Source organism: Rousettus aegyptiacus, unplaced genomic scaffold (assembly GCF_014176215.1).
Source record: "Rousettus aegyptiacus isolate mRouAeg1 unplaced genomic scaffold, mRouAeg1.p scaffold_m13_p_14, whole genome shotgun sequence".
Classification (NCBI taxonomy): Eukaryota; Metazoa; Chordata; class Mammalia; order Chiroptera; family Pteropodidae; genus Rousettus; species Rousettus aegyptiacus.
In genome coordinates this window covers 48,926,076-48,952,521 of record NW_023416289.1, presented here as the reverse complement: position 1 = coordinate 48,952,521, position 26,446 = coordinate 48,926,076, and the positions used below count along the sequence as shown (strand labels likewise).

The window sequence follows — 26,446 nt, the reverse complement described above, 5'->3', positions numbered from 1 at the left end:
GAGCAGAGGAAGGCGTCACAGAAGAGGCGACATTGGCACTCTCGGACTGGGTGAGTTGAGTGAGGACATCAGCGCCCCCTTGGCCGACCATGTGGTCTCAGAGCCCCGTGCCTCAGCACTGGCTGTTCTCCTGGCCTCGAGTGACTTTCCCTTATCCTGTCAGCCTGAGAACTCCATGAAAACCTCAAGTCACAAAGTATGTCCAAAAAGCCATTCATGACTCCCCCACTCTGCTCCCACACCTCTGCAGTCACTTCCTGCTAAGACCCTGCTCCTTCCTGACCTGCTGTCTGCTCCCTCCACGTCTCACTCACCTTCCTGTGCCCAGCACCTGGCCCTGCCACTGGCGCACAGTGCACACCTGATAAACGTGGCTTTTCGCCCAAGCCCCTGTCCCCTCCCAGCCATGTTTTCCAAGGGGTTCAGCAGGCTCTGATATGGCTGACAGAAGCTATGTCTAACTACAAAAGTCCTGTCTGCTGGGCAGGCTCCACAGGAAGGGGTCCGACAACCAAGGCAAGTGGGACCATCCCCTCCCTTAGAGAGCTTTCCATCAGGGCCTCCACATATGGCAGTGTAGGCCGTTTACTGTGCGAAGACACACAACCACAGGGGCAGGTGGAGACCGAACGCCGCCAGGGCGCCACGTGCCAAACGCCCCGCCTGTGCACAGGGCTGCACCCAGCACAGGGCGCCTTCTCCATCTGCGCAGGAGCCGCCTGCAGCCACACCCCAGCCTACCTGCCCGCAGGGGGCCCTCGCCTGTCACAGGGCTCCCGGGGCACCAGGGCCCCACCACAGAGCTCTTGCTGAAGGACAGTCCCAAGGAGGAGAACACACCCGTGCCATAGCCCCACTGCACTGTGTGCCTGCTCTGCCTCCTGGAAACCACACAGACGGGATCTGGCCTGCAGTGTGCGTCGCATCAGCTTTATGTCACGAGGGAAAGTGACTCTTACCACAAATTATAAGCACCGCTTATGTGATTCAGTACAAAAAGGGTCCACTGAGCATGGCAAAGTCAGAAAAAAGGCCAGAACACAGAAAGTCCACCTCAAGGACCTACACAGTTACACATCACCAGTGTTGCTCTGGACTTCAGGTAGCCAGCAGTCAAGGGCAATTACACAGTTACTCGGTCAGTTACACTATTCTTCAGTCAATCCACCAGACATCCTACCAGTGTGGACAGCTTCCTACTCCCTGCCAGGCACTGTGCTGTCATGGGCAGGAGGCAATGGTGACAAGACAAACATGGCTCTTGTCCTCATGAAGGTTACATTTTAGTGGGGAAAACAGATTTTTAAAAATACACGTAAACAGACAAATAAGTAAAACAAGGACAAATTCTAACACATGGAGTAAAAGTAACAAATAAAGGGCTAAGAAAGAGAATGAGGAATACGAGACCTACTTATACATAGCTGTAATGGGTGGTCAGTGAAGCCCTTCTGAGGGACAACCAATAAGCTGAGGCCAGTAAGACAAAAGGAGAGGGAAGAGGCCAGAGGACGGAGACAGTGTGTGCGAAGGCCCTGTGTCAGGAACGAGGCTGGCCACTGGCTCCGAGCCACACGCTCCACGGCACCACCCACCTCCTTGCTGTCCAGGCTGGGGTCAGAACGAGTCACTTCCGCTGCCACGCATACTGAGGCGTGCTGTCCACAGGAGTGTGCAAGCCTCATGGCAGTCTGCGAACCACAGAGTCCCACAGCAGACTCAGCCGAGCCATGCCCCAGGTGCTGGACCAACTGAGATTTGAAGCCCAGACCCCCATGGGCTGGGGTTAGATATGCAGCCACTGCTCCCATCAGTCTAAGCCAGCGGCCACTCTTTGCCCCTCTGGATCCCAAGTGGCCCACTATGACAGGCCCAGAGCCCTGAGGTTCCCCTCCACAGGGTCGTGGAACATCTGTAGATAACACGTGGTGCCTGGGGGCCCCCTGCCAGTCTCTGCGTTCCTCTGTCAAACCATGAATGCTCGAGCTAGTAACACCCAGACCAGCCATGCAAAGAAACCCACAGGATCTGCTGTGATTTTCCATCCTTCCCTCACACAATCAACGGTTATAAGGCACCTACTGTGCGTCAAGCCCCGTGCGTCCACACTGAGGGGGTGCAGAAAGGGCGGAGGCTCCGTCCGGGCTGCCTGGACCCGGTTCCCCCGCCCCCTGCAGAGGCAGCAGTCAGCATCTGCCCAGCAGCTGCAGGGCACAGGATCCATGAGACGAGGCCTGCCCTCGGGGGCTCTGTGTCTCATCAGGAAGCCATCAAACATATTGGCCCGAGAACGGAGGAACCAGGTGCCCTGCGGCTACCACAGGGCAGTGCAGGGCCTCTGAGCGCGGATGCTCCACCCTCCACACTGGCAGCAAAGGCCGGGCTTAGTCCTGGCCTAATGCTCCCACCAGTCACCACAGAAAAACACGACAAAGAAACACAGAGGAGAGGGCAACACCAGACTGCGGGTTAGCTGCGCTCCCCCATGGCGTATGCGTGGATCCCGAGCTCAGCATGCCTATGGGAAACAGCCTGGCTGTGAGCAGCAGGGTTCTGGGGTCACCCCTCACTGACTCGCCCAGACTGGTCTGCTGTCCTGCTGAGCCTGTTTCTCTGTCTGTGGAATAGGCAACGCCTTCCTCACAGGGCTGTCAGAATTGAATGAGGGACAATGACACACAGTACCTGGGACTGAGGCCAACCCCTCCCACCAGTTCTCGTCACTGTGACAGCTGCACACGCCTCTCCGGTCACTGATGGCAGCTTTCTGAGACCCCCGAGTTCAGCGCCCTGATCACCTGTGGACAGTTGATGTGCATGCACTGTGTTCGACGCGGCTTCACAAAGGTACGAGCCTCCTACTTAAGCTGGATCTCCTGTCCCCTCTGCGTCCAGCTCTGGCCTGATGGCATGTTACAAGTTTCAGCTTGACACTGTCAACAACCAAAACAGAAATCCCTGGTGACAGCCTGGGACTGTCCTTCGAAGGCGGCCTTGGTGATGGGCTCGTTGAGAACCCTTTCCAGTAAAGGGGTCACAGAAGCTGGTCGCCAAGCCCCACATCCAGCTGTGACACAGAAGGTGGCACATAACAGACTGCAGACAGCTGGGCCAGCCCCTCTCCCCAGGCCATCCGGCCTGCACTGCACTCGGCAGATTTTGCTCAGATTAACAGAGGCCATCACAGAGAAAACTGCTATGAGCCAGGCCCTAGGCTACGACATGCATCTGGCACCACTGGTGCTCACGGCCCTGTGCAAAGCAGAGGACTGTGTCCACCTCTTCTCCGGGCCTCCTCCGGGCCTGGCAGCACAACTGGGGCCCGATTCCTGTGAGAGCTACTGTTAACAAGACCAGAAAAAGCTGTGCCAAACGTCCCCACAGCGCTATGTCCCACCCCCTGTGACCATGCTGACCCCAAGCCCTGCTTCTTAGACTAACCTCTACCCTGCTGAAAACTCTGAAGTGTCTGCGAGCCACAGCCTGGAGTCCCCAGGCCGCTGGCCGGTCTCCGCACGCCAGTCAACGCCCTCGGGCCTCGGGCCTGCCAGCGGCCGGAGCTGCTGATCGCCCCGTAGACAGAACAGGCCCCAGCACTGCGGCACCCTGTGTCCCGCGCCCAGACGGCCCCCTGCCCCGAATACAGCCCAGGCCCGCGTGGCCTGAGGTCCTTCCAGAACACTGTGCTAACAGTTTTCTCTGCCTCCATCGGCCCTGGGCAGAGAGGCAGGAACCAAGGCTCCGCAGGGGCTCTGTAGGATGTCGCACCACGAGACGGTGAGGGATCCGGCTTCACATACACCTCGCCGCCCAAACGCCTGGTCTCCCTGACGAAGCCTAGGACCCAGGCCAGGAGGGGACAGCCCTCTGTGAATCTGGACTGGGTTACGGAAGATACAAACATGGGGCTGGCCAGACCGGCTCACCTGGGCAGGCTTCCGGCACTCCTCTGCCAGGCAAACCTCGCTCCTCACCAGGGCAAGGGCTCAGCAAGTAGACTGAGAGCTAGAGTTCGTGTTCTGTGTGCCCCTCAGCCAAGGGCTCTATGCTCAGAGCACCCCGAGAACTGTACATGCAACACCGGGATCACCTGCTCAAGCATCTCCTGAAGGACAGTCCCGATTCACTGATCTCGTGTCTGTCCACGGCCTGGCCCAGACATGGCTCACTGGGGCCTGCTGAGTAAACGTACGGGAGAACGAGCGAACGAACCGCTCCCCCCCGACTTCAGCATTTCCCTTCGCATGTGTTCATTCAGCAACTCTCAACCACATACCACCTCACAGTCTCTAAGTTCCAGTAACTGTCCTGCGTCTCAGTGCACAGGAGAGTATGCGCGTCCGGTGCCCTCTTCGCAGGAGGGCCGAGGAAGTGGCTCGAAGCCACGACGACTTTCTTGTCTCCATGGAGGAAGGGACAAGCTATTCCTGGGTTTTACAGATGCGATCTCACCGTGCTCCCTAATTCACGCGTCTCAGCTTCTGTCTCCTTGGTTATGCACTGCTGGCTGGCTGAAGTTATTCTGGGCATTTCTTCAAGTGTCACTGGTAACCAACAACAAGATGGCAGAATGCAGCTACCGAACACTGCTAACAATGCTGCGAGGAGACAGCAGAAGGAGCCAGGGCTACCTGGTCTTCGATTTAAGGCACACAGACATGAAAATAAGGAACTCCTTGGAGCCAGTCTGGGTACCTGAAGAGCTGCACAATCCCAGGTACAGGCAGCACTGCGAGGGGCCTCAGCTCCAGGGGGGCAGGCGGAGAAGAAGAACTGGCCAGCTGACCACGCAGTGGGGGTTCCCGCCCCCCTCATTCACCCAGCCCCACTCATTCACCCTACTGAGGCCAGGGGCAGGCCGGGCCCTGCAGGAGCAACGCCAGCCAGCGTGGCAGGGCCCCAGTGAGCACCAGGCGGTGTTTATGACACTGCACCCTGGTCGGAAGCAGGAAGGCGCAGCACACAGTGAGTGGGACCCCCATTCTGATCTGAGCAGAGCCACCACTCCGCATGCCCAGGTCTGCTCCAGGGGTACACCACAGAGCCGATGCGCTCCGTCTGAGCTCCAGCACAGGAGCCGGCTCATCCTGCTTGGGCAAGAAAAGGCTTACCCCGCGACGACAGGGGCACGGGGTGCTGGGAAATGGCATGAGCGTGCCCGTAACAGCTCACCACCTGCTGTTAGGATGCCTCCTGACCTACTGTGTTTCCTGGTTTTTGGGGTATAAACATTTTCACCACAGCCAGTGTAGCTACCAACCTCATGCCCCTGGAAGGAAGCTGGGAAGGCAGGTGCAAGCAGCCAGATCCCCAGAATTCACACGTGAAACACCTAGTGTGATGCTTGGGGGGGGGGGCCTTTGGGTAGGGATCTGGGCATGAGGCTGGAGCCCCCACGATGGTGAGAGCTCCGGTGCCCACCACCGTGAGTGGACAGAGAGAAGTGGGAGCCCACACCCAGAAAAGGGGTTGCATCAGACCCCATGCCAGCACGTAGGCTCCCAGCTCCGCAGCAACGAGGAACAAATGTCTGCTGTTCACAAGCCGCCCGAATGGACCGAGACAGCTCTGACTGGCCGGGGAGAGGACCCAGCTTGGCTGGGTGAAGGGTGGGCCCTTTGGATTCACTTGTTTGTTGGAAGTCCAGTGTGGCCCCGCCTACAACCTAAAGCAGTGCAGGGGACCCCCAAGGCGTGCCTGGGCCTGTGTTCGAGGAGCCACTCAGCATGAGGTGCAGGCAGGCGCCAGGGACGGCTCCATCAAGGGACTACCCACTTTGGTTGCCTCACTTTCAATGAGAAATCCCCTGATTTTTCTTTTTTGACTTAAAATACTGAAATCAGCCTAACGGGAACACATTGGTGTTTAAATCCCTCTGAGTTCCATTTCTTAAAAGCCTCTCATTTTGAACTCTGCAACAAACCTACCCCAGAGAATCAATATGAGGCCTGGGAACAACTATTTCTCATACAGAATCTCAGTAAAACCACTCCTCCAGAACACTCTAGAACTCTCGAGCTGTATCATTATGACAGATAATTCTGAGCAGCTGAAGATTTGCCAACTCTTTTGAGCACCAGAAGTTGACTGAAAGCATTTCTCAAAGGTCTTTATAATTCCCTGTCTTATTTCTTTATTATCACAACTTTTTGTTACAAAAAATAGAAAATACAGATAAGAAAAAAATATAGAATCGAAATAGGAAACACAGCACATATGCCTACCCCCCCCCCCCCACCCACTCCTCGAAAATGATTCAAAAGATCAGATTAGCTGGGCCGGATTCCAATGGAAGGGTTGGTAAATCTTTGGCTTATTTTCCAAATTCTTCCATGTTTATAAGTCAATCCTAGCATCCAGAGAGGGAATATTAGAGGCAAGAATGTCAAGTGAAAGTCCCAGAGACCTGGGTTCTGGTTCTAGACAGACACGAACACTCTGTGTGACCTTGAGCATATATATCCCTTTCCCTTGAGCATATATATCCCTTTCCCAGCCGACAGACGGGGAGGCTAGACTGGCACGGCTTAGTGTCTCACTGGTTCTGAATCAGGCTGGGTCCAGCAGGAGAGAGAGAACACCCAAACTGGGTGGTCTGGGAGAAGAGTGTGATGAGGGGAGCATCTCTGAAGATCGGGCCTGGGCGTGGGAAAACCACCAGAGAAGACACTCTGCAGGCTGAAGGCCGACCCTTCCTGAGGAGCCCGGGAGGCAGCAGTCCCTGGGACCCGGAGACAGGGCTGGGGAGAAGGCACCTCCGACAGGAGGCACATAGTGTCAACCTCACTCTGTCCCCAGAAAGGCATTTCTCTTGGGCCAAACGCAACCAGAAGCCCTTGATGGGGCTGAGAGCCAGGACCGCAGCAGCCTCCTGGGGCACAGGGCAGGCTGGGGAACAGAGGGAGCAAATACATCACACTTGTGGTTGGACCGCTGCATTGTCCTGTGCTCTATGCTCCCGGAGGACTGGTCTCCGCTCTTAACTCACTGTCACCAGATGCTTGGCTCACTCATGTGTGAAGTGTCTGCTCCCAACTCTCCACAGGCAAGAAGGCCTGAAACCAAGCGCAGTGGAAGGCAGGGGACAATGTCAATGCACAAGTGATGGACGAGATCCCTGGGGGCTTGACCCTGGTCAGATCAGAGCTTTGGAACACAAGGACACATGGTTTTCCTTGTGGCTACTCAGAGCCCTTTGTTGGCTCCCTGGTCCCCAACTGAGCTCTCAAAGTCACCAATTCCCTGCAGCACAGGTCAATGCACTGTGTCAGGAGGGAACACCGGCTCTTCCCAGCCCTGGTGCTCACGACCCTACAAACAGCTGCAGCCCCCCTGAATGGAGACTATGTCAGAGAACTGTTCCTGGAAAATATCGCTTACTCATTTGAGCTGCTGGACACCTGTCAGACTCCACATCCTATGAAGAGAGGATGTGGCCCTCTCTCAGGGCCCATGTAAAATCACAGAATTGATCATATACAGGATACAACAAAAACAACAATAAATTTCAAATTGTAGAAACAGTACAGATCAAATTCTCTAAGCCCAAAGTACTAGTACTACAAATAAGCCAAAGCAAGGGGAAAAAATCTACTTGAAAATTCGGAAAGTACTCAATTAAACTTTGATACCTATTCATTAAAAGAATAAAAATTAACTTAAGAATATTTTAAAACAGTGATCATCATAAACTTACATAGCAATCATATTGGATGGGGGAATCTCCCCTTAGAAGAAAAGGCAGTGTCAAACACCTACTAAAGAAAAGTGAAAATACATTAAGCACTCACAAAGTCAGGGTAGAAGAGAACACATCTGAGAAAGCGGGAGAAAGTCAGATAAGGATGTGTGTGGATGTTAAAGAGCTAGAGAAAGTAGAATTAACAAATAAATTTAGAGTCTTAACTACATAATGAAAACCCTTTCAGGAAAAGACAGATAATATAAAAACACAAAATCAGCACCTAAAAAGAAGTAACATGGAGAAAAATTAAAAATTTGTAAGAGAATATTTGGTTCAGGTCCACGCATTACATTGGAAAATGCAAGCAAATTATCTTGGAAATTTAAATTGCAAAGGTTGACTCAAGAAGAGATAAACTAAATAAACGAATGAAAAAACCCACCATGTAAAAACCCACCAAGAAAGACAAGAATGCTCAACACTGGGGAAATGTACTCCAACTGTCAAACTGGCAAATCCAAAAGGATACATTAAATTTTTAGAAACAAAAAGAATTCAGGATAGTAGTGGTTTACAAAATAAATATGCAAATAGCATGGCTTTCTTTCATACACTAATGTCCTGTTTGTTAAAAATGGGGGAAAAAATGTATTTATTTCCAATAGTGACCACAAAATGTAAAATATCCCAAAATAAAAACTGTGCAAGACATATATAAAATATATATATAATTCTACTACAAGATTGTAACAGACAAATAATTGGAGCGATGTACTTTTTTGAGTAAGAAGACAAAACGTTCAACAATTATTTCTTTCTCAATTAATATTTTCAGTGTAATTCCAATCAAAATCTTATTAAGACTTTTCTGGAACTTGAGAAAATGAGTAATTAATTAACATTGAAGAATAAACCCAATATTTAGGAACACTGTAATGAAGAAAAGCGATGCGGGTGTTCCAAGTGGAAGCTATAGTGGCAGAAATGAAACCATGTCACTGATGTTAGAAGACAGAACATAGGACAAAAGGAGCATCTGGAAATACCCCCAAGAACAACAAGAGTCTATGTGCTAAAAGCGCTCCTTCGCATCAGTGATAGAGTTTGGGTTACTGAAGTGATATTGGGACAAACTTGCCAGCCACTTGGGAAAATTTCATATTATGCAAGAAACTGTGGAGATTACTTGTAACACATATAACGGTTGATTAATATTCCTCATATACGGACTGTAACAAACAAGCAAGAAAAATATAAACACATCTGAAAAGACATATTAACAAACCCTCAAGGCAAAGCCTCCATTTCCAAAAAAAAAAAAAAAAAAAAATCACAAAAGGAATAAGAATCATTACAAACATTTAAAAATGTCTCACTTCACAAGCAATGAAAGAAATTAAAATTACTACAAGGAAGGGATATCATTTTTGTCTTTTCAAAATGGGCAGATATTTCAGAGATCAATAACATCAATACCCAGGATTGGCAAGTGGATGGAGAAATAGCCTGTTTCACCCACTGGAATACCAGGTAAATAGCAAAAGTACTCTCTGGGAATCTATTACTATGTACCAATGTTTTAAATGTACAATCCTTTAACCTAGAAATACCACTTTCAGAAATTCAGCCTAAAGAGAAGGAAATACATATACAAAAATATTAGTTGCAGCATTATTTTCAAAAACTATGAATTGAAAACAACCTAAATATCGAATCGTAAAGATTCTGATAATTAAGTTTTCATAATATGGAAAAATGTCCCCACATACTGTTAAGAGAGAGACAGAGATTATAAAATAGCCTGCATCATAAAAGACAATTTTGGTAAATACAACAGAAAAACGAATAGACGACAAAAACTATACGTAGGAAGAGTTCTCTTTTTATATTCTAAATGGCCTTAATCTTCTATAAAGAGCCTGCATCACACTTACAGTCAGATGAACCGAAGCAGACCTTGACCTTGGCTAGAAAGTGAGGGTGTGAACCCCTCATGTCTGTGCGAGCACCTGGGCAAAGCGGACCAACTGAGCCCAGAGATAGAGCAAGAAACCCTCACAGGCAAAGTCTCCATTTCCAAAAATGCTTGACCCCAGAAACTTAATTTTTTTTTTTTGTAAGTGACATGGAAGCTATTTTTTTCTCTTGGAATGTTGCCAAATAAAGGATCTAGAAATGTCACACACACACACACCCAGAGGTCCTCACCTACCAGGGCCTAAAGACCAGGACACCCGTCCTAACAGACACCCATGTTGAGACCTGGCCCAAACCCCAGTGGAAAGCCCCCATAGAGACTTCAGCAGCAGGGTTTTGGCGCAGGTGATGTCCTTGTCATTTGCTAGCCACTTCTAAATGCAGATATCAAACCCACCAAAACACTCCTTAGTTCTCCTATTCCCTTCTCAACAGGGACCTCAGCCCAGGGACCTGAACAGTGGGAAACCCAGACAGCAAGGTCCTCTGGGCAAAGCACTGGGTGTGGACAGCCCACATCCCTCTAAGACTCTGGGCACACTGCTTCCACTCTCTGGGCCTCAGTTTCTCCACCTTCCAAGTGGGGTTCACCCTGTCCAAAAGCCTCACTGGGAGGCTTGAATAAAACAAGGCAGAGCCCAGGCACAGTGGTGATGCTCCTGCAGACACCCTTTTCACCTGGGGGCACGTTGGCCTCCGGCCTGGTACACCGACGGCCAGGTGTGCCCACTACTGTCAGCTAGCTACTCCTTGGTGCCCCCTCCCCAGCCCAAGCATCCTTACCTAACTCCCTGAGTGTCTTCCGAGGGCCCTGAACTCGGGCTGCAGACCCAGGGAATGACCAGAGGGCCCACTGCAGGCTCTGCTCAGGTTTCTGCCCACAGAGATGGGAGAGTAAGCAGTGCGCGCACAGCTCGGATGGGGGGGGTCACCTCCTCTACTGCCACCTCCTCTCTGTGAAGTACTTGAGCACAGCCTACCCTGGTCCACCAGGCATTCCTGGATCTCCCACCAGGAATTCCAAGACCAGCAAGAGGGAGCCAGTCAGTCTCCCAGGCCGGTAATGGGGGGGTCACGAGGGGATTTTCTCAGACCAAGTTTTGGACCTAGCTGTGCGCGGGGACCACCTGGGGAGCTCTCGAGGACCCTGGTGCCCAGGTGCGACCTCAGAGGTGCTGGCTGAACAAGCCCATGCAAGGAGATGTTACAAGTCTCTCCGAGCGGTCCAAAGTGCCCAGGGCTGAGGCCCACCGGACTGCATGTGCTTCTTCTCTGGTTTACACCTCCCGCTGGACCCCCTCCCCAGGCCCAGGGGAGCAAGCGTCTGTTCCTGCTTCATGAAGGGACCCACGGAGAGGGAGCCTCACAGGGAAGGAGCCCTGTGCTGGCCTAAACTCCATGAAGCAGGGACTATACTTTGTCACTGTGTCCCAAGTGGCCCAGCCTAAGGCCTGGCACACACAGGGAACTCTGTGAACACTGGTGGGGTGAGGGGTTTGGGAAGAAAGGAGTGAACCCCATCTTTCCCACCTCCTGATTGCCTTAAACCCTCCAAAGTGTGTGCTGCAGACCAGCAGTGTCGCATGACCTGGACGCTGGTTAAAAATGCAGACTCTCAGCCCCACCTCAGAGCAAGAACCTGCATTCTGACAGGACCCCAGGTAGCTGGTGTCCGTGACCCGACTGCTACATTAATGGGTCCACAACCCATAAAAGTGCACAACCCACCATGGGCTTTGGTGGATGCTCAGAAACGCTCCGGGTGATCCCGAGCTCAGAGGCGTCTGCGTGGGCCCAGCACACTCTGGCCAGCCTCAGGGATCCTGCCCCCATCTAGGACAAAAGCCAACCCCCATAACCCATGGACCCCGCCCCCCCCCACGCCACTCTGCACGGACCCTAGGACAGACCTAGTTCAAATCCCACTTATCACTTCCTAGCTGAGTGGCTGTGAGCAAGTCACTTGACCTCCGCATTCGTCAGTGTTCCCCATTAGTACAAAGGCGTGATGGGGGACTACTTGTAGCCCTTTGCGGATTAGGGTAATGCATCTAAAGCACTGCACTCCCCGCCCCTGTGTCAGGCTTCCTGATAAACGAGTTCAGCTGACCAGAACCTGGATTAAGAGCTGCACTCCTGTTCCAAAGAGGGCAAGAGGAGGGAAGCGGTCACTGTGTGGCGTCCCTCTTGGGAAAATCGGGGCTAAGTGAAGAGGCTTAGCCACCTGCCCTCTGTTCCCATTACTCTGAAGGTTTGCCTCACTGGGTCCTCAGAGTCCCCAGCCCAGTGTGTGAGCACCAAGAAGAAAGACTGAGGTTCACACCCTCAGCCCCTGTCTCTGAATGTCGCCCTCCCAATCTGCAAACCAGCACCACCGTCCACCATGCCCAGGACAGGGGGTGTCTGTGCATGGATTCCCATGGGCCCGCCGACGGTGCACAAGAGAGAGAGAGAGAGAGAGTGTGTGTGTGTGTGTGTGAGAGTGTGTGAGAGAAAGTGTGAGAGTGTGAGAAAGTGTGAGAATGAGTGTGTGTGTGTGTGTGAGAGAGAGAGAGAGAGAGTGTGTTAGTTAGTTTCAGGGGAGAGGAGCCCACAGGTTTGCTGCTGAAAGGTGGTGTCCCTCCCCCGATTATTCTCCCGCGGGCTGCGCGCTGCCCGTCCCCGCAGTGGACAGGCCAGCGGGCCGGGAGCCCTCCTGTCCCGGCGGCGCGGCCGCGGCCACTGCCCCGGCCTCTGCGGCAGACGGCGCGCGCTCCGCGCTCCAGCGCCCGGCCGCCGGCGGTGCAGCATGCGGGCGCTGTGACGTTCTCAGATAAATGCCGTGTAACTGTGTAGGCGAACGGGAGCTAAAAATAAGAACGGAAAATCTATCATTAAGGTATCATTGCGCCAGCGCAGCTATTTGAAGGCTCCCATGGTCCCCGGCGCCTGCGTTTGAAGCCCGCCTTCAGGCTCTGGGGGGTATTTGCAGAAAACTCCCAGCAGCGGCTCTCCAGCCAGACCTCGGGGCGCTGGGGGTGGCGCCGGTAATTATGGCAACACTCAAAATAAAATACCACTCCTCCCCACTACCCCATCACATCTCCTGTATTGTCCTTACGCCGCTGGGGAAGCCAACGCGAGCGGGGCTGGATGCTGAAATAAATGTGACATAGCCAATTATGCAAAGCTTAGGACCGAGCACTCATTTATACCTACTCCGCCACTCACGCTCCTCCATCCACCTCGGGTTAGAAATATAAAGTCCCAGGAGGGAGCCTTTGAAGGAGAAAACGACAACTGGGACTTCACCCCCGGTCTGCAGTGCGCTGCGATGGGGCGCAAAGACGGAACCCCCCGCCCCTCTCCCACGGCGAACCTCTGGGGTGCCACTGGATTAAACGAAAACTGATCTGATTTGCTTAACACCTCAAGGGGAGAGGAGACCAGGGCGCGCGGGCGCGCGGAGTTTGTCTGTGCCCGTGCGTGTGGGTCCAGGAGGGGGAGGCGGCGCCAAGGTGCAGCCTGCGCAGCCCCGCGCCTCGCAGGCTGCGTGCGTGTGTCCCTGTCCGCGCTGCTGGAACGGGCTCTTCGAGGGATCCGCGTCACATGACTCCGCCTGCCCCTAGCCAGCGAGCAGCTCACCGCTCCCTCGGTTTCCCGGGCACCAGGAGAGGGTAGCACGGCATCTCCTGGGCCCCGGGCTCTGCGGCGGCGGAGAGCGGTCCATCTGGGCTTCAGGAGCCGCGGCCAGGAGCCAGACCCCGGAGTGCAGTCATCTGGGGGGAGGGGCGAGGGGCGAGCGAGCGCCAGAGAGAGGCGGCGCGCACGGACAGGGGGCCGCCGGGGCCGCGCGGAGAAGATGTAAGCGCGCGGGGTCTCGCTGGCCTCCGAGCACCATGCAGAAGGGGATCCGGCTGAACGATGGCCACGTCGCATCCCTGGGGCTGCTGGCGCGCAAGGACGGCACGCGCAAAGGCTACCTGAGCAAACGGAGTTCGGACAACACAAAATGGCAAACCAAGTGGTTCGCACTGCTGCAGAACCTGCTCTTCTACTTCGAGAGCGACTCGAGCTCGCGGCCCTCTGGGCTCTACCTGCTGGAGGGCTGCGTCTGCGACCGCGCGCCCTCCCCCAAGCCTGCACTCTCCGCCAAGGAGCCGCTGGAGAAACAGGTGAGGCCCCGGCCGCGGCCCTGGGGGAGGGGGGATCGCGGCCCTCCTTGCGATGGGACCCGAACTTTAGTCCCCCTACTGTCTGCGCCCTCGGTTCTAGGGCTGGCCCGAGCGGGCGGGGTGACCGCACGGCAGAGGGGGCAGGGACTGCGGGCAGAGAATCAGTGCAGGCTGCGGCTGCCTGTCGCTGGTGAGCTCCATGGGTGGCGAGGACATACGAAGGGAGATGGGAGCCGGGTGGCAGACGGGAATGGTGAATGTGGACCCACATCCAGACCCAAGCGGTGCTCCCCACCTCCTCTCCCGCTTCTCAGCCCCAGAGAGACCCGACATGTGTCCAGACCTGAAAGATGTCATTCCCTGCACTGAGGGAGGGCAAGGGTGAGGGAGGCATCCACACCAGGGCCACCGCCTGGCCACAGCCCAGAGCAGAGAGGAGCCTGCGCTAGCTCCTCCACGGTGGGGGAGGGGGGTGCGGCCTGCAGGGGTCGGTTCAGTGCCACGGGGCTGTTGGGCTCCCAGCCAGCCCCAGGCCTGAGAAACAAACCAATGGGTTCCCACCCCACTAACAAGCCAGACAAGCCAGACCTGCCAGAGCAGCTATGGAAGCCATGGGACAAATGAGCGCCTCTCTCCTCCCCTACTCCCCCTCTCCCCGCCCCGGGCCTCCGCCACCTCCGCCTCACTCACTTGCTGGCATTTCCTGAGCTTCCAGGTTAAAGGGCCAGGCCTGGGCCCCCTTGGGCCCCCCTGGGCCAGATGGGGATGTACCTTGGGCTGCAGGGAGGGCAAAGCACCTGCAGCCCCCTCCCCATGGGAACAACCAGACAGCAAGAGCAATTTTTAAACTTGATGCCCTCTCCAAAGGTATCTAGTCCATCCCCCTGCTTCTGGGAAGGTAAAGTGAAAGACACTGGATCCTAAAACATCACCATGGGGAGGAACCTAAGATCTGGGGCCCCAGCTGGTTATTGCCTAGATGAGGACACTGGGGCCCAGAGAGTGGAACTTACTTGCCCAGTGTCATGTCAGGAGTTGAGGCTACCTCAGGGTTCCGAGAAAAATCTGTGATCTAGGAAGCCATTGCTACATGCAGACTGGGGGACAGGGGACTGAACTGGCTGAGATAAGCATAACTTGAAGTTGGCCCTCAACTGTGAAGACAGATCTGAGCTCTGTCTCCGCAGCTCACCTCTTCCTTCCCTGCCCTCAGTCTACAGAGGCTGGGAAGTGTGGACAGGAAAATTTGAGGGTGGGTTTCTGGGGATGACAGGCCTCTTGGCACGTAAGGGCCCCCAGACAGCAAAGCAGAGAGCAGACTGGAGGCATAGATGGGGGCCGCGGGACCCTCCAGGAGAGCAGGACTCTGGCAGGGCCAGACACTCGCTCTCCGCCTTTGACAACCCAGCCCTCCCAGTCTTTCAGAATACTGTCAGCCCCTGCCAGCCAGAGTCCACGTATGCCCTGCCAGTAGCCCACAGCCCCAGAGGAAGCCCACCTGCATTCCTGGGCTGGCCCGGAGAGACCCAAGGAGGTGGCTGTCACTGCTGAGCTCAGAGTGTTCTTGGCCCCTTGGAAGCCTGAGAGTCTGTCTCAGCTCTGTGACATCCTGTCTGTGTGACCTCAGCTAACACACCTTCTCAGAACCTCTGTTGTAATCCACAAAATGGTGTTCAAACACCTACCATTCTGGGTGACTGCAATTAAATACTGTATGTGAAGCATGCTCACAGCACATTTTAGTGGGCTCTAGATACATCTCAGGTGAATCTGAATCATACCCACCTGGACAAGGTATAAAGGCCTACCACAAAATGATAAAGCCGAAAGGAACCCCAGGGAGCTGTACAGGTCCCCCTCCCATTTCGCACACAAAGGAACTGAAGACCAGAGAGGGAAAGGGAGTGACCCAGTATCAGTGAGTACGTCAGTGGCAGAATTCGTGCCATGTCTAAAAATTCCTGAAAATGAGATCCTACATTGATTCGAGATCATTCGGCTCATGGTTCAGACATTGAACTGTGCTCACAGTGGGGTAGGGGAGGAACGGCAGTTTTACCAGTCAAGAGGCTCAGTGTGTTCACAGGGACAGCCGTCCCAGTATGACGAAACAGAATAGGGTGGAGAGCAGTGTGTGACGTCTCGCACCGCCCAGCTCAGGTGCAAAGATGCTTCACGTTCTATATGTGTACAGATGTTCCATTCAATGCCAGAGTGAGAGCCGGCTAGCGTAGAAAAGTAGATTGATTTCCTTTGGCCTGTGTGTGTCTAGAAAAATTTATGTTTTTCTTTTCTAAATCTTTGAGTAAAACAGGTGGCCCAGCTGTTCCATGTTTGTCCTTGAGCTAGGTGCCCCATGGGCCCCACAGAGCCCTAGCTCCAAGCCACTCTATGACGGGGTTCGGCTTACATCTGGGCCCCCCGGAAAGCCCTGATTCAAAACCTGCTGGCACGTAGCACAGCGCCCACACTAGAAGACCTCCAAGAGGCTATTTGACTGCACTGGCTAGTATTTGGTGAAGACATTATTTTAGCAGAATGCCATTTTTATCCAGGTCTAAGCAGACAGCTTCTAGGAGGACCAGGGCCAGTTTCTGAAAAAAGAGAAACCAACTCTTGGCTGGGAGCCCCCCAAAGGCAGGGACGGAGTATGTACTTGGTTTATCATTTTGTGCAGGAAATACTGAGCTGAACTTGCTGGTTTTTCACAAGGTAATTCCACATTTTATGTCCCGAGGGCTGACTAGGCACCAGTCCAGACCCTGAGCTGTTCTACAGGCCTAAGAAGCTGGACTGTCACAGTGTCAGCCTCTAAAAATGGGGACAGGTCCCTGAGGCAGTCTGAGGACTGGTGTCAGTGGAGACTGGGGGGCCCAATGTGCTTGGAGGCAAGAGGAAACCCACTCCTGGTCCTCACCACAGGACGCATGACGGGGCCCCTGGCAGGTTCAGACCAGCAAGTGCCCTGAAGTTGTGAGTGAGCCCGGTTCACGGTGAGGACCGCCACCACCCAGCAAGTCGGTGGCTGAAATAAGATGCTTTTTCTCACCCTGGAGCTCCTAGACTCAGGGGCTCGCCCTCCTGCCACCGTAGGGTCACCCTCTCGGTCAATGAGAAAACACGCTTGGAGGGGTCGGGTCGCGCCAAAAGCAACACCCCTGAGACACGGAACCCTGGGGCTCCAGCAAATCAGGCTGCAGACACTGCTGCCTGGAAAAGGCCAGCCGCTGCCCCGGGCTCCCCCCAGGCCCGGCCCGTTGATACAGCTGGACCACGGCTGCAGAGCTCAGGACTCACACCTGCCAGCCACCGCCCTCTGCGTGGTGGCGGCGGGGAACACGCTGAGGACACGCGCCCGCACTCACGTCTCACTGCGGTGCAGTCGTGCAGCAAACACTGTGGCCGCCTGCGCTGGTCCCGCGCGGGCAGGGAGCAGAGGCCCTGTGGTGGGAGGCGCACAGTGGAGGGCGGCCTGACGGTCCCCGCCTTGTGCCGGGAGCCCAGGAGCCCGGGGTTCCAGCCTTCCGCCCCCCCCTACCCCTTACCCCCCAACTCCCCCCACCCCGGTCCCGCTCCGCGCAGCCCGCCACCTGGGCGACCTCCGGACGTGTTGCATCAGGGCGCGAGGCCACTGGGAGCGTCAGTGGCACCACGGCCCTCGGGAAACAGCGCTGTCGCGTCACTCACCGGGCCGGGTCCTCGCGGCGGCATCGGTGCGCTGAGCTGTGCGGCCCTGAGAGGACGGATGATGGGGGCTGTGAGGGGACGCTGGGCACACGCCCGGGGGACAGCCGGAGCAGCCAGTCCCGCCAGGGGCGAGGCACGCGGGCAGCACAGGTGCGGGCACTGACGCTCCACGAGGCCGTCTCGCGCCGTCTCGCGCCGTCTCGCGAGATCCGAGACTGCGTCCCACGCGCTCCGTGAGCGCCGCGTCCACGTGAGCAGACGTGGGACGTGGGGCGAGCGGTCAGCCCCGCCCCGCCCCGCCCTCCGCGCATCTGCCCCTAACCGCGGAGTCGGTTACCCTGTTAGATGTCGCCGTTATTGACGCTTTAAACAGTTTGACCCTCACCGATCGTCATTGCTAAGTGCTCTTTGGCGCTGGTACAGAGCGGATGAGGGCGGAGCGCTGCAGAACCCAAGGCCAAAAGTGCTCACGCACAATCAGCAGACTTCACTCCATGCCTGCGGCGTGTGGGGCCCCAGAGGGCGCTCCCCGGAATCATCCCAACAGCCCCGTGAGGTCGCTGCTGTCGAACCACTTTTGACAATGACAAAACTGAGACTCCGAACTGTTCCCTCATGTGTTCGGGGTTACAGAGCGAGTGCCAGGCACGGCTAGCCCGGGACCCCAGGTCGGCCTGACTCCAAAACCTGAGCTTTCTAATAGCAAAAGGCATAAAGGCTGCGGCTTGGGGATGTTTGAGCTGATCGTCCTCTGCCGAGAGATGTGGAGAAAAAGCAGCAACAACAGTGAAAATATGTCACCGTCACTCCAGTGACTTCTGCTCGGGTGGGAACCCTGCAACTCAGATCCCTTGAGCATGGGGGCAGCTCACCAGAGGCAGGTATTTGCGATCCCCACCCCACCCCCAGGGCCTGTACCCCTGGACTCTGTGGGAGCCTGGATCCGTGCCCAAGTGCACTCAACCAAGAACGGAGCTCTACCGCGATGTTTACGCAGGGCTGCTGGGGACACACGTGCAGAACACTGCCAATGCCCAGACGCCTCCGTGAGGGCAACTGTCGTGCAGGGAGCATCTGGGAGCCGTGGACACCCCCACTGCCCACCCCTGACTCAGAACCACGCAGTCCTCAGACGTGCAGCCTCTGTTCCCAGCTCATTCACCGAAGCATTTCTTACTCCACCCCTGATGAGACAGCGCTACAGAAAAGCAGTGGGTCTCTCCTCTAGCCACACAGACAGGCTATGGATGCTGGCTCTGCCACCTCCTCCCTTGGGAAGGTCTGCCCTCTGAGTATCCATTTCCCCATGCGTGGGATGGAGACCACAACAGAACCTGGCCCACAGCCTTGCTCTGAGTAGTACGCTGGGCGCAGTTCCTAAATTCCCAGCACAACAAGGGGGTCTTATCAATACACTGTAGCTGTTGCCGACTCAGCTTTCAGCTGTATGGCCAACTCTTCCTCAGAGAACCGGCAGGTCGCCTGGGTCTCTGGCAGGTCTGAAGCAAATCACCAGGGAGCCCTGATCCTGGATGTAAAGAGAGGGTGGTGAATCGCAAGTCGGAGAACCTGCTGGTCTCTGACATAGCCCGAGCAAAGTACCATCAAGGAGGGGGATGACTGCTGCAGGAGCCTGTGCCATCCCCGGTGGCGACAGCGTCACCAGCCCTGTCAATCTTGCCTCAGTCTCTCTCAAACCACCCACCTATGTCCCCCTCTTCCTCCCCTACTCTAGTCCAGGCTGCAGGGGTCTCTCATCTGGGCCTAGGCAGTGGCCTCTTAACCGGCGCACTGGTCAGGATGGGCTGGGTTATGTTGCAGTGACAGCCATGCCACGCCCTGGGCCAGGAGTGTCAAGTTCACACCCTGTAACAGCTCTGAGTGCTATGCCCACGCCTTCCCATCCAGCTGCCATTCAAGTGAAGCGCCTTTTCAGACGGCAGCCTGCCAAGTCCTGTTCACACCTAGCCTCTCCTGTAAGCACAACATTGCCCCTGCCCCTGCTGTGGGACATAGGGGACATAGACTCCTCGTGGGGCATATGACGACACTCAGACACGTGCCGCTCATCTCCCAACCTCGTGTTTGTTTCTTCCAGGCCCTGTTCTCACTGCTAGGAAATGTTGGTCAGAACCTGAATCGGGCCTCGCCGTTGCAGGTCAAGGGCAGTGGGCATCAGGCCCATTGTTCCCTTTGGCAAGGTACACGTTAGAGACCGCGTCTTTCTAATCCAGCAGGCCTAATGCATCCTCTTTCCCATGCAAAATGCGATAATTCTTTTTGAAAGAGTCAGTCCTACCTGAGTTATTCTGTTTTCAAATTGGAAACTCCAACTCGGAGCATAATATAAAAGCCTTTCAAAATTAATTTTGGAGGAGCGAATGAATAACTGTCATTGGTTATTACAAAGAGAAGACAAAGGGCAGCCATGTCCAGACTGGAGTTTATTCGGCAGCTACCAGCGCCATGGTTAGTGGGAGGGTGAGGGGCAGGCCTGTGACTTGTGGCGACGGGTTGGAAGACGTGCACGCAGGACCAGTGTGACATCTGTGGTCTGAAGCAGTATACTCTAAAACTCAGACCAGTCAGCAGCAGAGGCTCGGAGGGCTGCATGACACAGGCCATGGGCTGAGCACCACCTAGTTCAAGGCTGATTCTCAGGCCCAGAGCTTTTACCGGCCTTTTAAGTTCTGAGACTGTGGCCACTCCCCTCACAGCCTTCGCCCAATCCTGGTGGGACAGGCAGGGAGTATGGGTGAGTCAGTGTAAGGTGTCCAGGAGGTCGGTCCCGGCAGCGGGCCTCAGTCCTGAGCTGGGTGGTGGGCCAGACTGGTGCGCGTGACTCAGGCCCCATGGGAGCTGGGAGCTGGACAGGAGCCTGAGACAGGCCCTCAGCCTGAGGACAGAGCAGAGTCCTGGAACAGTAAGCAGGCCCTGGGAAGTCTCACACTCGAGAACCCAGAGGCAGAGGTTGGACGGAATGGGGCCACTCACACCAGGGGAGAAAGTCATGGAGTACAGTCCAGCCCCCGTTTGGGGCCCCATCAGGTGAGGGCTGCTGTGGCAGCACCTGCGAGGCCAGTGGAGACCCACAGGTCCATCGAGCAGGCCCAAGTGGGAAACCCGGTTCCTCGCGAGGGCCGTGTGCCAGGCAGGAGGGCAGTGCAGCCAGAACAGGACCTCTCCCTGCCAGGGCTGGAGGACAGGGTGCCTGTCATGGGACTCCGTGGCTAAGAGGTGGAAAGGGGACTGGGGTGTCCGGGAGGATGTAAGGAGGAGCCTGGACGGATAGCCCTCCTTGGGGGAGGAGAGGAGAGATGGGCTCCAGGCCAGGGTGTGTGTGCTCAGCAAGTGTATATCCCCAGCATGGCCCCTGTGGACCAGGACATCAGGCAGCATCGGGTAGAGAGGGTGGCCAAGGCACAGTGCCAGCTGGGACCACAGTCCCAGAGGCAGGCCGGGAGGGAGGAGCCAGGACCCAGTGAGGGAGGAGCTGGCCCTCGGCAACCCCAGTCACCCTGCCCCTTGAGGGGGCCATGAGCAGGGCCCAGTGGGTCTGGATTCTGGACAAACAGGATGAATGAGGGGGGTAAGACCGGGACAGGGAGGCCGGAGACGGTCCGGCTCACAGTCCAGGTGGGACGTGCTGACACTTTGAGGCAGGGAGTGGCAGTGAAGATGGGAACGAACACACAGGGTCTAGAGATTCTGAGCAACATGGAACTTGGTGACCACTCACTATCAGGAATGAGAGAAATCAGACTCAAAGACAATGCAAAGAATGTCAGAAATTGCCGATTCCTGATAATCCTTGATCTTAGCACGGCTGTCACTACTGGGTTCATAAGCCTCTTCCACGCGTCTCCTTCACAGCGGTGGCGAGATTGTGTACGAGCATGTGTGTGTGTGCATGTGTGTACGCGCACGTGCACAGGTGCGGTTTTTCGTTTGCGGTTCTTTTTAAAACAACGGAACTTCACTCACCGTCCTGTAGGCCAGGGGTCCGCAGGCCCACGCTCGCGCTGGAGGTTTCAGGGGGCAGCTTCCTGCCTCTTCCATCCCGACAATGGCTGGCATCCCTGGGCGTCGCCTGCCCTACACACCTCTCTGCCCTCGCTGCCTCCCCTGCGTGTCTGTGTCCACTGTTCCCGCTTCTAATTAATCCAGTCTGACCTCATTGCGCCTTGATTCCATCTGCAAACAAATCCTCGCAGGTGCGATCAGATGCAGGTTTGCGGGGCCGCTCTGCGTGCCCTCAGGTGAACGCACTGCACTGTATTTCTTGGTACGCTGCCGCTTAGGCTGACCAGGCCATCACATGGACTTTGCAAATGACTCAGCTGGTTTACTGACCACTGCTGAGCACCTTTTCTGAATCAGGAGCATTCACGGCGTCCACCGTTTTAAACAAGCCCGTGAAGGAGGCTGTACTGTCCCCATCCTGTGAAAAAGAGAATACAGAAGCAAAGAGACATGTTGGAGACCTCAAGTCTAAATAACAGATAATGAATTTGAACCCAGGTCCCAAAGAGCGCTCCCCGGAACCCTGGTTTGATGGGATGTTGATAGAGCTTCCAAAAAACAAAACAATGGGGTTCCATGGTGGAGGAAGTTCCAGGAAAGGCTCCTCCACTGCAGGACTGCTCAGTGCCTTTACGATGAGGGTGGGCCTCCCTGAGCAGGCACAGATGTGCTTCAGGAAGAGCCTATGCCCCTGGCCACTGTCACCACCCATGCTTGAGAGGCCAACTCAGTGTCACCTGCTTGTGGCTTTTGCTATCAATTAATCGATAGGCCAGGCTCTCATGTCCTGCTAATGCCTTCAGTCACCCGTTCACAAATGAAGGCTCCGCGTGCCCAGGCCAGGCTCGGGGCACTTCCTGGCCAGGAATCAGTTATCCGAAGGAGGAGGAGCCACAGGAGCCCTTCAGAGCAGCTTCAGCATAAGGGAGGACACTCTGGGAGGAGTCGCATGGTGACAGAGTCCCGGGGAGAAGACAAGTGTCTTTCTCCTGGGCCAGCGACCTGCTTTCTGCCCCACCTGGCTGCCTGGCTCCACCTGGTGTTGCCGACAGAGCCTCACTTCTGGGTTTGCACCCTGAGCCTCACCTGCCAACAGGCTCCTTCGGGGCAGGGCCTGCCTTTTCCATCTGAGGACCAGTGAGGGGGTTTGTCCTCCCAGCCGGCCACTCTGCCTTCCAGCTGTGTGGCCTTCAGCAGGGGGCTTAGCCTCTCTGAGCCTCAGGTTCTTGCACTGGAAAACAGGTAACGACACCTTTCCCAGCTGGCAAACGTAGGAACACATGAGCTCAGGGCAGACGAGCATTTTTGTGCCCATCACCTCTTGGGATTGTGGGGTGGAGGGGTGTCAGGAACCCACCTGCAGCTCCGTGTCCCACCCACTTCCTTCCCACAGGGGAGCAGTGCCCACGGAGCCTCCCAAAGACAGTTGCTTGAGGCTGTGGCTGACATTTCATTCTACACCCCAGTTATCTGTTTCCTAGGAAACGAGTGAGAGACAGTGACTGCAACAACCCACATACACACGCGCACACACACCCTGGCTGCCACCCAGACTGACAATTAACAGAAATGCCGTAAATGTCAGCAGAGCTAAATATAGTTTATGCACCGCACCTGGACGGCTGCTCCCTGCCACCCGACACCTGGGAACACAGGGATGAGGCTGGTGCCCTCCCTGACACAGCGTCACACTGTGACACCTTCCAAACGGGCAGACTCAAGGGCCCCACCCTGCACCCCGCCACCTGCCTCTCCTCTAGTTCCACCAGGACCAGACCCAGGAGGCCTCCACAGACTCCGCCCCCAGCATATGGCCTGTCCACCCCGTGTCACCAACACGTTTCCCCGCTCCCCCGCCGCTTGAGGCTGGGCCCCTCCACCCCATTCTGCAGCCTGCAGTGACATGCGTGCACCGAGATGCACAGTCTGCAAGGCCTTCCCTTCACCCAGCCGATGTCCCCCAGTCTATGGCGCCCCCACCCACCATTTTTTTTTTTTTGCTTAAACCAGAATCTGGGAATTGTCATTCTGGCTCTCTCCTCCACCTGTCCCTCCACTCAGCCCACCGCCCTGCCCTGTCCCCCGACCCAGCTTGGTCCTGGCACCCCTATTCCCACTGTATGGCCCCTCCCACCCTCGAACACGCTGTGTGCTCTAGACAGCCATGCTGCCCCCATGTTCTTCCATCCAAGCGAAATAAAACCAGGACCAATGCCCTGTCCTCGGGGAACCCTCTGCCCCCCCCCCGGGGCTGGAGCCGCGTGTCCTCTCTGCGCCCACAGCCCCTTGTGCACCTCCACCGCAGTGAGGGTCACTGCACCCACTGCTACAGCAACACGTGCGCTCCCGGCTTTACCTGTGTTAACGCACATCACGATATTACAGTTACACATCCACTGGTGGCTCCTCTGCACCCTGGGAGGTCAGGGGGCAGGCCCTGTGGGTGACCAGCTCTAAGTCACTCACTTGCACCCCACACAGAGGTGGCCTCCAGTGGGCTCTCCTAGGGACTGTGTCTGTCTGCTCCACACTCTGACCCCGGGACCTAGAAGAATACACAGTAAATTTGTGCAGAGTAAATTAAACGCGGGCTTCGCGGGACCAATACCAGGTCCCGACGCGTGTGCTCTCCTGGCGTGTTCTCCCCGCCTGCCTTCTGGCTCACCCGATGGTGGAAAACTAGCTTTTTGCAATTCGTTGGCACGTAGGGCCTTGCAGGTTCATACGATACCCTAAGCCTCCGTTAAGAGTCTGGAAGCGCCGGCCAGAATGGCCTTCTGGTGGTCAGGAGTGACGCGCCCGTGCGCAGCTGGTGTGGCGACGAATGCGTCGCGGACGGCGAGGCAGCAGGAGAGGCCGCCGGGCCCGCGCACACCCTGCTGATCGAGGTGTCTTCTTGGTGCAGCATTATTTCACGGTTAACTTCAGCCATGAGAACCAGAAAGCCTTGGAGCTGAGGACCGAGGATGCGAAGGACTGTGACGAGTGGGTGGCCGCCATCGCTCATGCCAGGTACGTCTCCCCATAGTCCAGGCAGAGGGGCTGGGCCCAGGGGGCCATTCTGAGCAAACCCGAACCGCAGGGAGAGTGGGCGCGGCGGAGAAGGAGGGGAGGGAGCCATGGAAGATCGGCAGGGTCCCCCAGAGAGGCCCGGAGCTCAGGGTTGTGAGAGGCCGCGGGGAGCAGTGTCGCAGCCCCTCAGCTCCGCCACCCAGGCTGGCTCCTTTTTTTCCAGTGGGGGGTCTGAGCATGTTCGGCAGGACTGGGGGTTCGGCTGAAGGCCGCTGGGGTGCCACCCAGACGCGTGGGCACCAGGAGCCAGGCCTGACCTCCCCCTGGGTGGCTCTCTCGCCTGTGGACTGGCGTCCTCCACACCTCTGTGGGCTCTGACACTGGACAGTGGCGCTGCTCCCAGCAGCGTGTGCCCCACTCGTGAGGAGGACTGGAGTGGGGGGGATGGGAAGGCAGAAGCAGAGCACACGCTGCAGAGAATGCAGGCTCCGGGACAGACTAAGTATGTAATGGGCTTGTGGGCCAGCGTGTGGCCCCAGAGCTGACAATCCCCTGGCAGAGCTGACTACTGTCCAGGGCAGGGACACCCAGACTCACCCCTCCGGGCAGATCTTTCTGGCTCAGCAGACAACAGTGTGTTTCTTTGTCCACCTCCCTGCAGCATCTGAGCTCCGGGGGGCAGGCACCCCCCGATGTGATGCCTAGGGCCTGATAAAGGTGGAGACAAACACCCGGTGAGGTGGCTTGGGCAGCGCCTCCAGAGTGCGGTGAGGGTGAGCCCCCTTTCTGGGATGATCTCTGGGTATAGGCCGCGGTGTCTCACCTACTGTGCCCATCCGTCCGCCCACAGCTACCGGACGCTGGCCACGGAGCACGAATCGCTGATGCAGAAGCACCTGCACCTGCTGCAGATCGTGGAGACGGAGAAGACTGTGGCCAAGCAGCTGCGGCAGCAGATCGAGGACGGGGAGGTCGAGATCGAGCGACTGAAGGCAGAGGTGACCCAGGCCCCACACCCAGCACTGCCGACCCCGGCTCCCCACAGGAGCGGGGGCACATGATGGGCCAGGGGGCCTCCTCCCAGCCGCAGCTATGCCGGCCTCCAGATTTAATTAAAGTCAGCCATGCTGACGGATGTGGGAGGCCGGTGGCCAGCTCTGGGTGCAGACCCCACCTCTGCACCCCGGAAATGCAACCAGAACAACCCCCCCAACCTCTCCGTGCTTCCGCTTCTCCTGGGCTTTTTATTCTTAACCCCCAAGGCCGTGAGGATTGAGCGAGGTGCTTATGGGCACGTTCCCAGCACACTGACCAAGCAGTCCACATTTTCAGCCTGAGACTCGGGGGGCACAGGGTCCTGGGTGCATGTATGTGTTGTGTGTGCACTGCGTGTGCTTGTGTGTGTGTTGTGTGGGATGTGGGCTCCTGGCTCAGCACCAAGCAGTCCCTTCCCTCCACCAGGCAGGACGGGAGCTCCCTAGGGCCTCACCAGGCAGAGGTCACCGGGCCAAGCCTTCAAGACTTTGCTGCTCCCTAGCGCTGCCTCGCATTCATGCCCAGGCTCCTGTCCCACCAGCCGGGCCCCTGCCAGCGCCCCAGGGCTGTGAGCAGGCACCTCTGGCCTTTGGACGTGCCGGCACTCCTGTTTAGAATGCCCTCGTCACCCCCACATGTCCCTGCCTGGGGCGACCTTCCTGGGCTCAACAGTCTCCTCCTGGGGACTCCCAGGGACTCTCTCCCTCCCCGTTGCCCCCCACTCAGCGGCCACATCAGCGCAGCCCAACTGGCCTGGCAGGAACTCCCCCAGGGCAGGGCTGGCCTCACCGCTCTCTCTCTAATGCCCATCACATAGTAGGTGCTCAGTCAGGGCTTAGGGAATGAATGAATGGACACCTTGACCCTTAAGGTC

At 56.3% G+C, this 26,446-nt stretch overlaps 1 protein-coding gene across 1 annotated transcript in view; it reads left to right on the top strand.

The window, feature by feature from the left end:
• The first annotated feature begins 13,294 nt into the window (after positions 1-13,294).
• The window catches only part of RASGRF1 (Ras protein specific guanine nucleotide releasing factor 1), a 59,314-nt gene continuing 46,162 nt past the window's right edge, over positions 13,295-26,446 (top strand). The window contains exons 1-3 of the mRNA XM_016125509.2: positions 13,295-13,815; positions 24,431-24,537; positions 25,388-25,535. Coding sequence (XP_015980995.2) covers positions 13,540-13,815; positions 24,431-24,537; positions 25,388-25,535 — 531 coding nt within the window. The 5' untranslated portion in view covers positions 13,295-13,539. The remainder of the gene's footprint in view (positions 13,816-24,430; positions 24,538-25,387; positions 25,536-26,446) is intronic.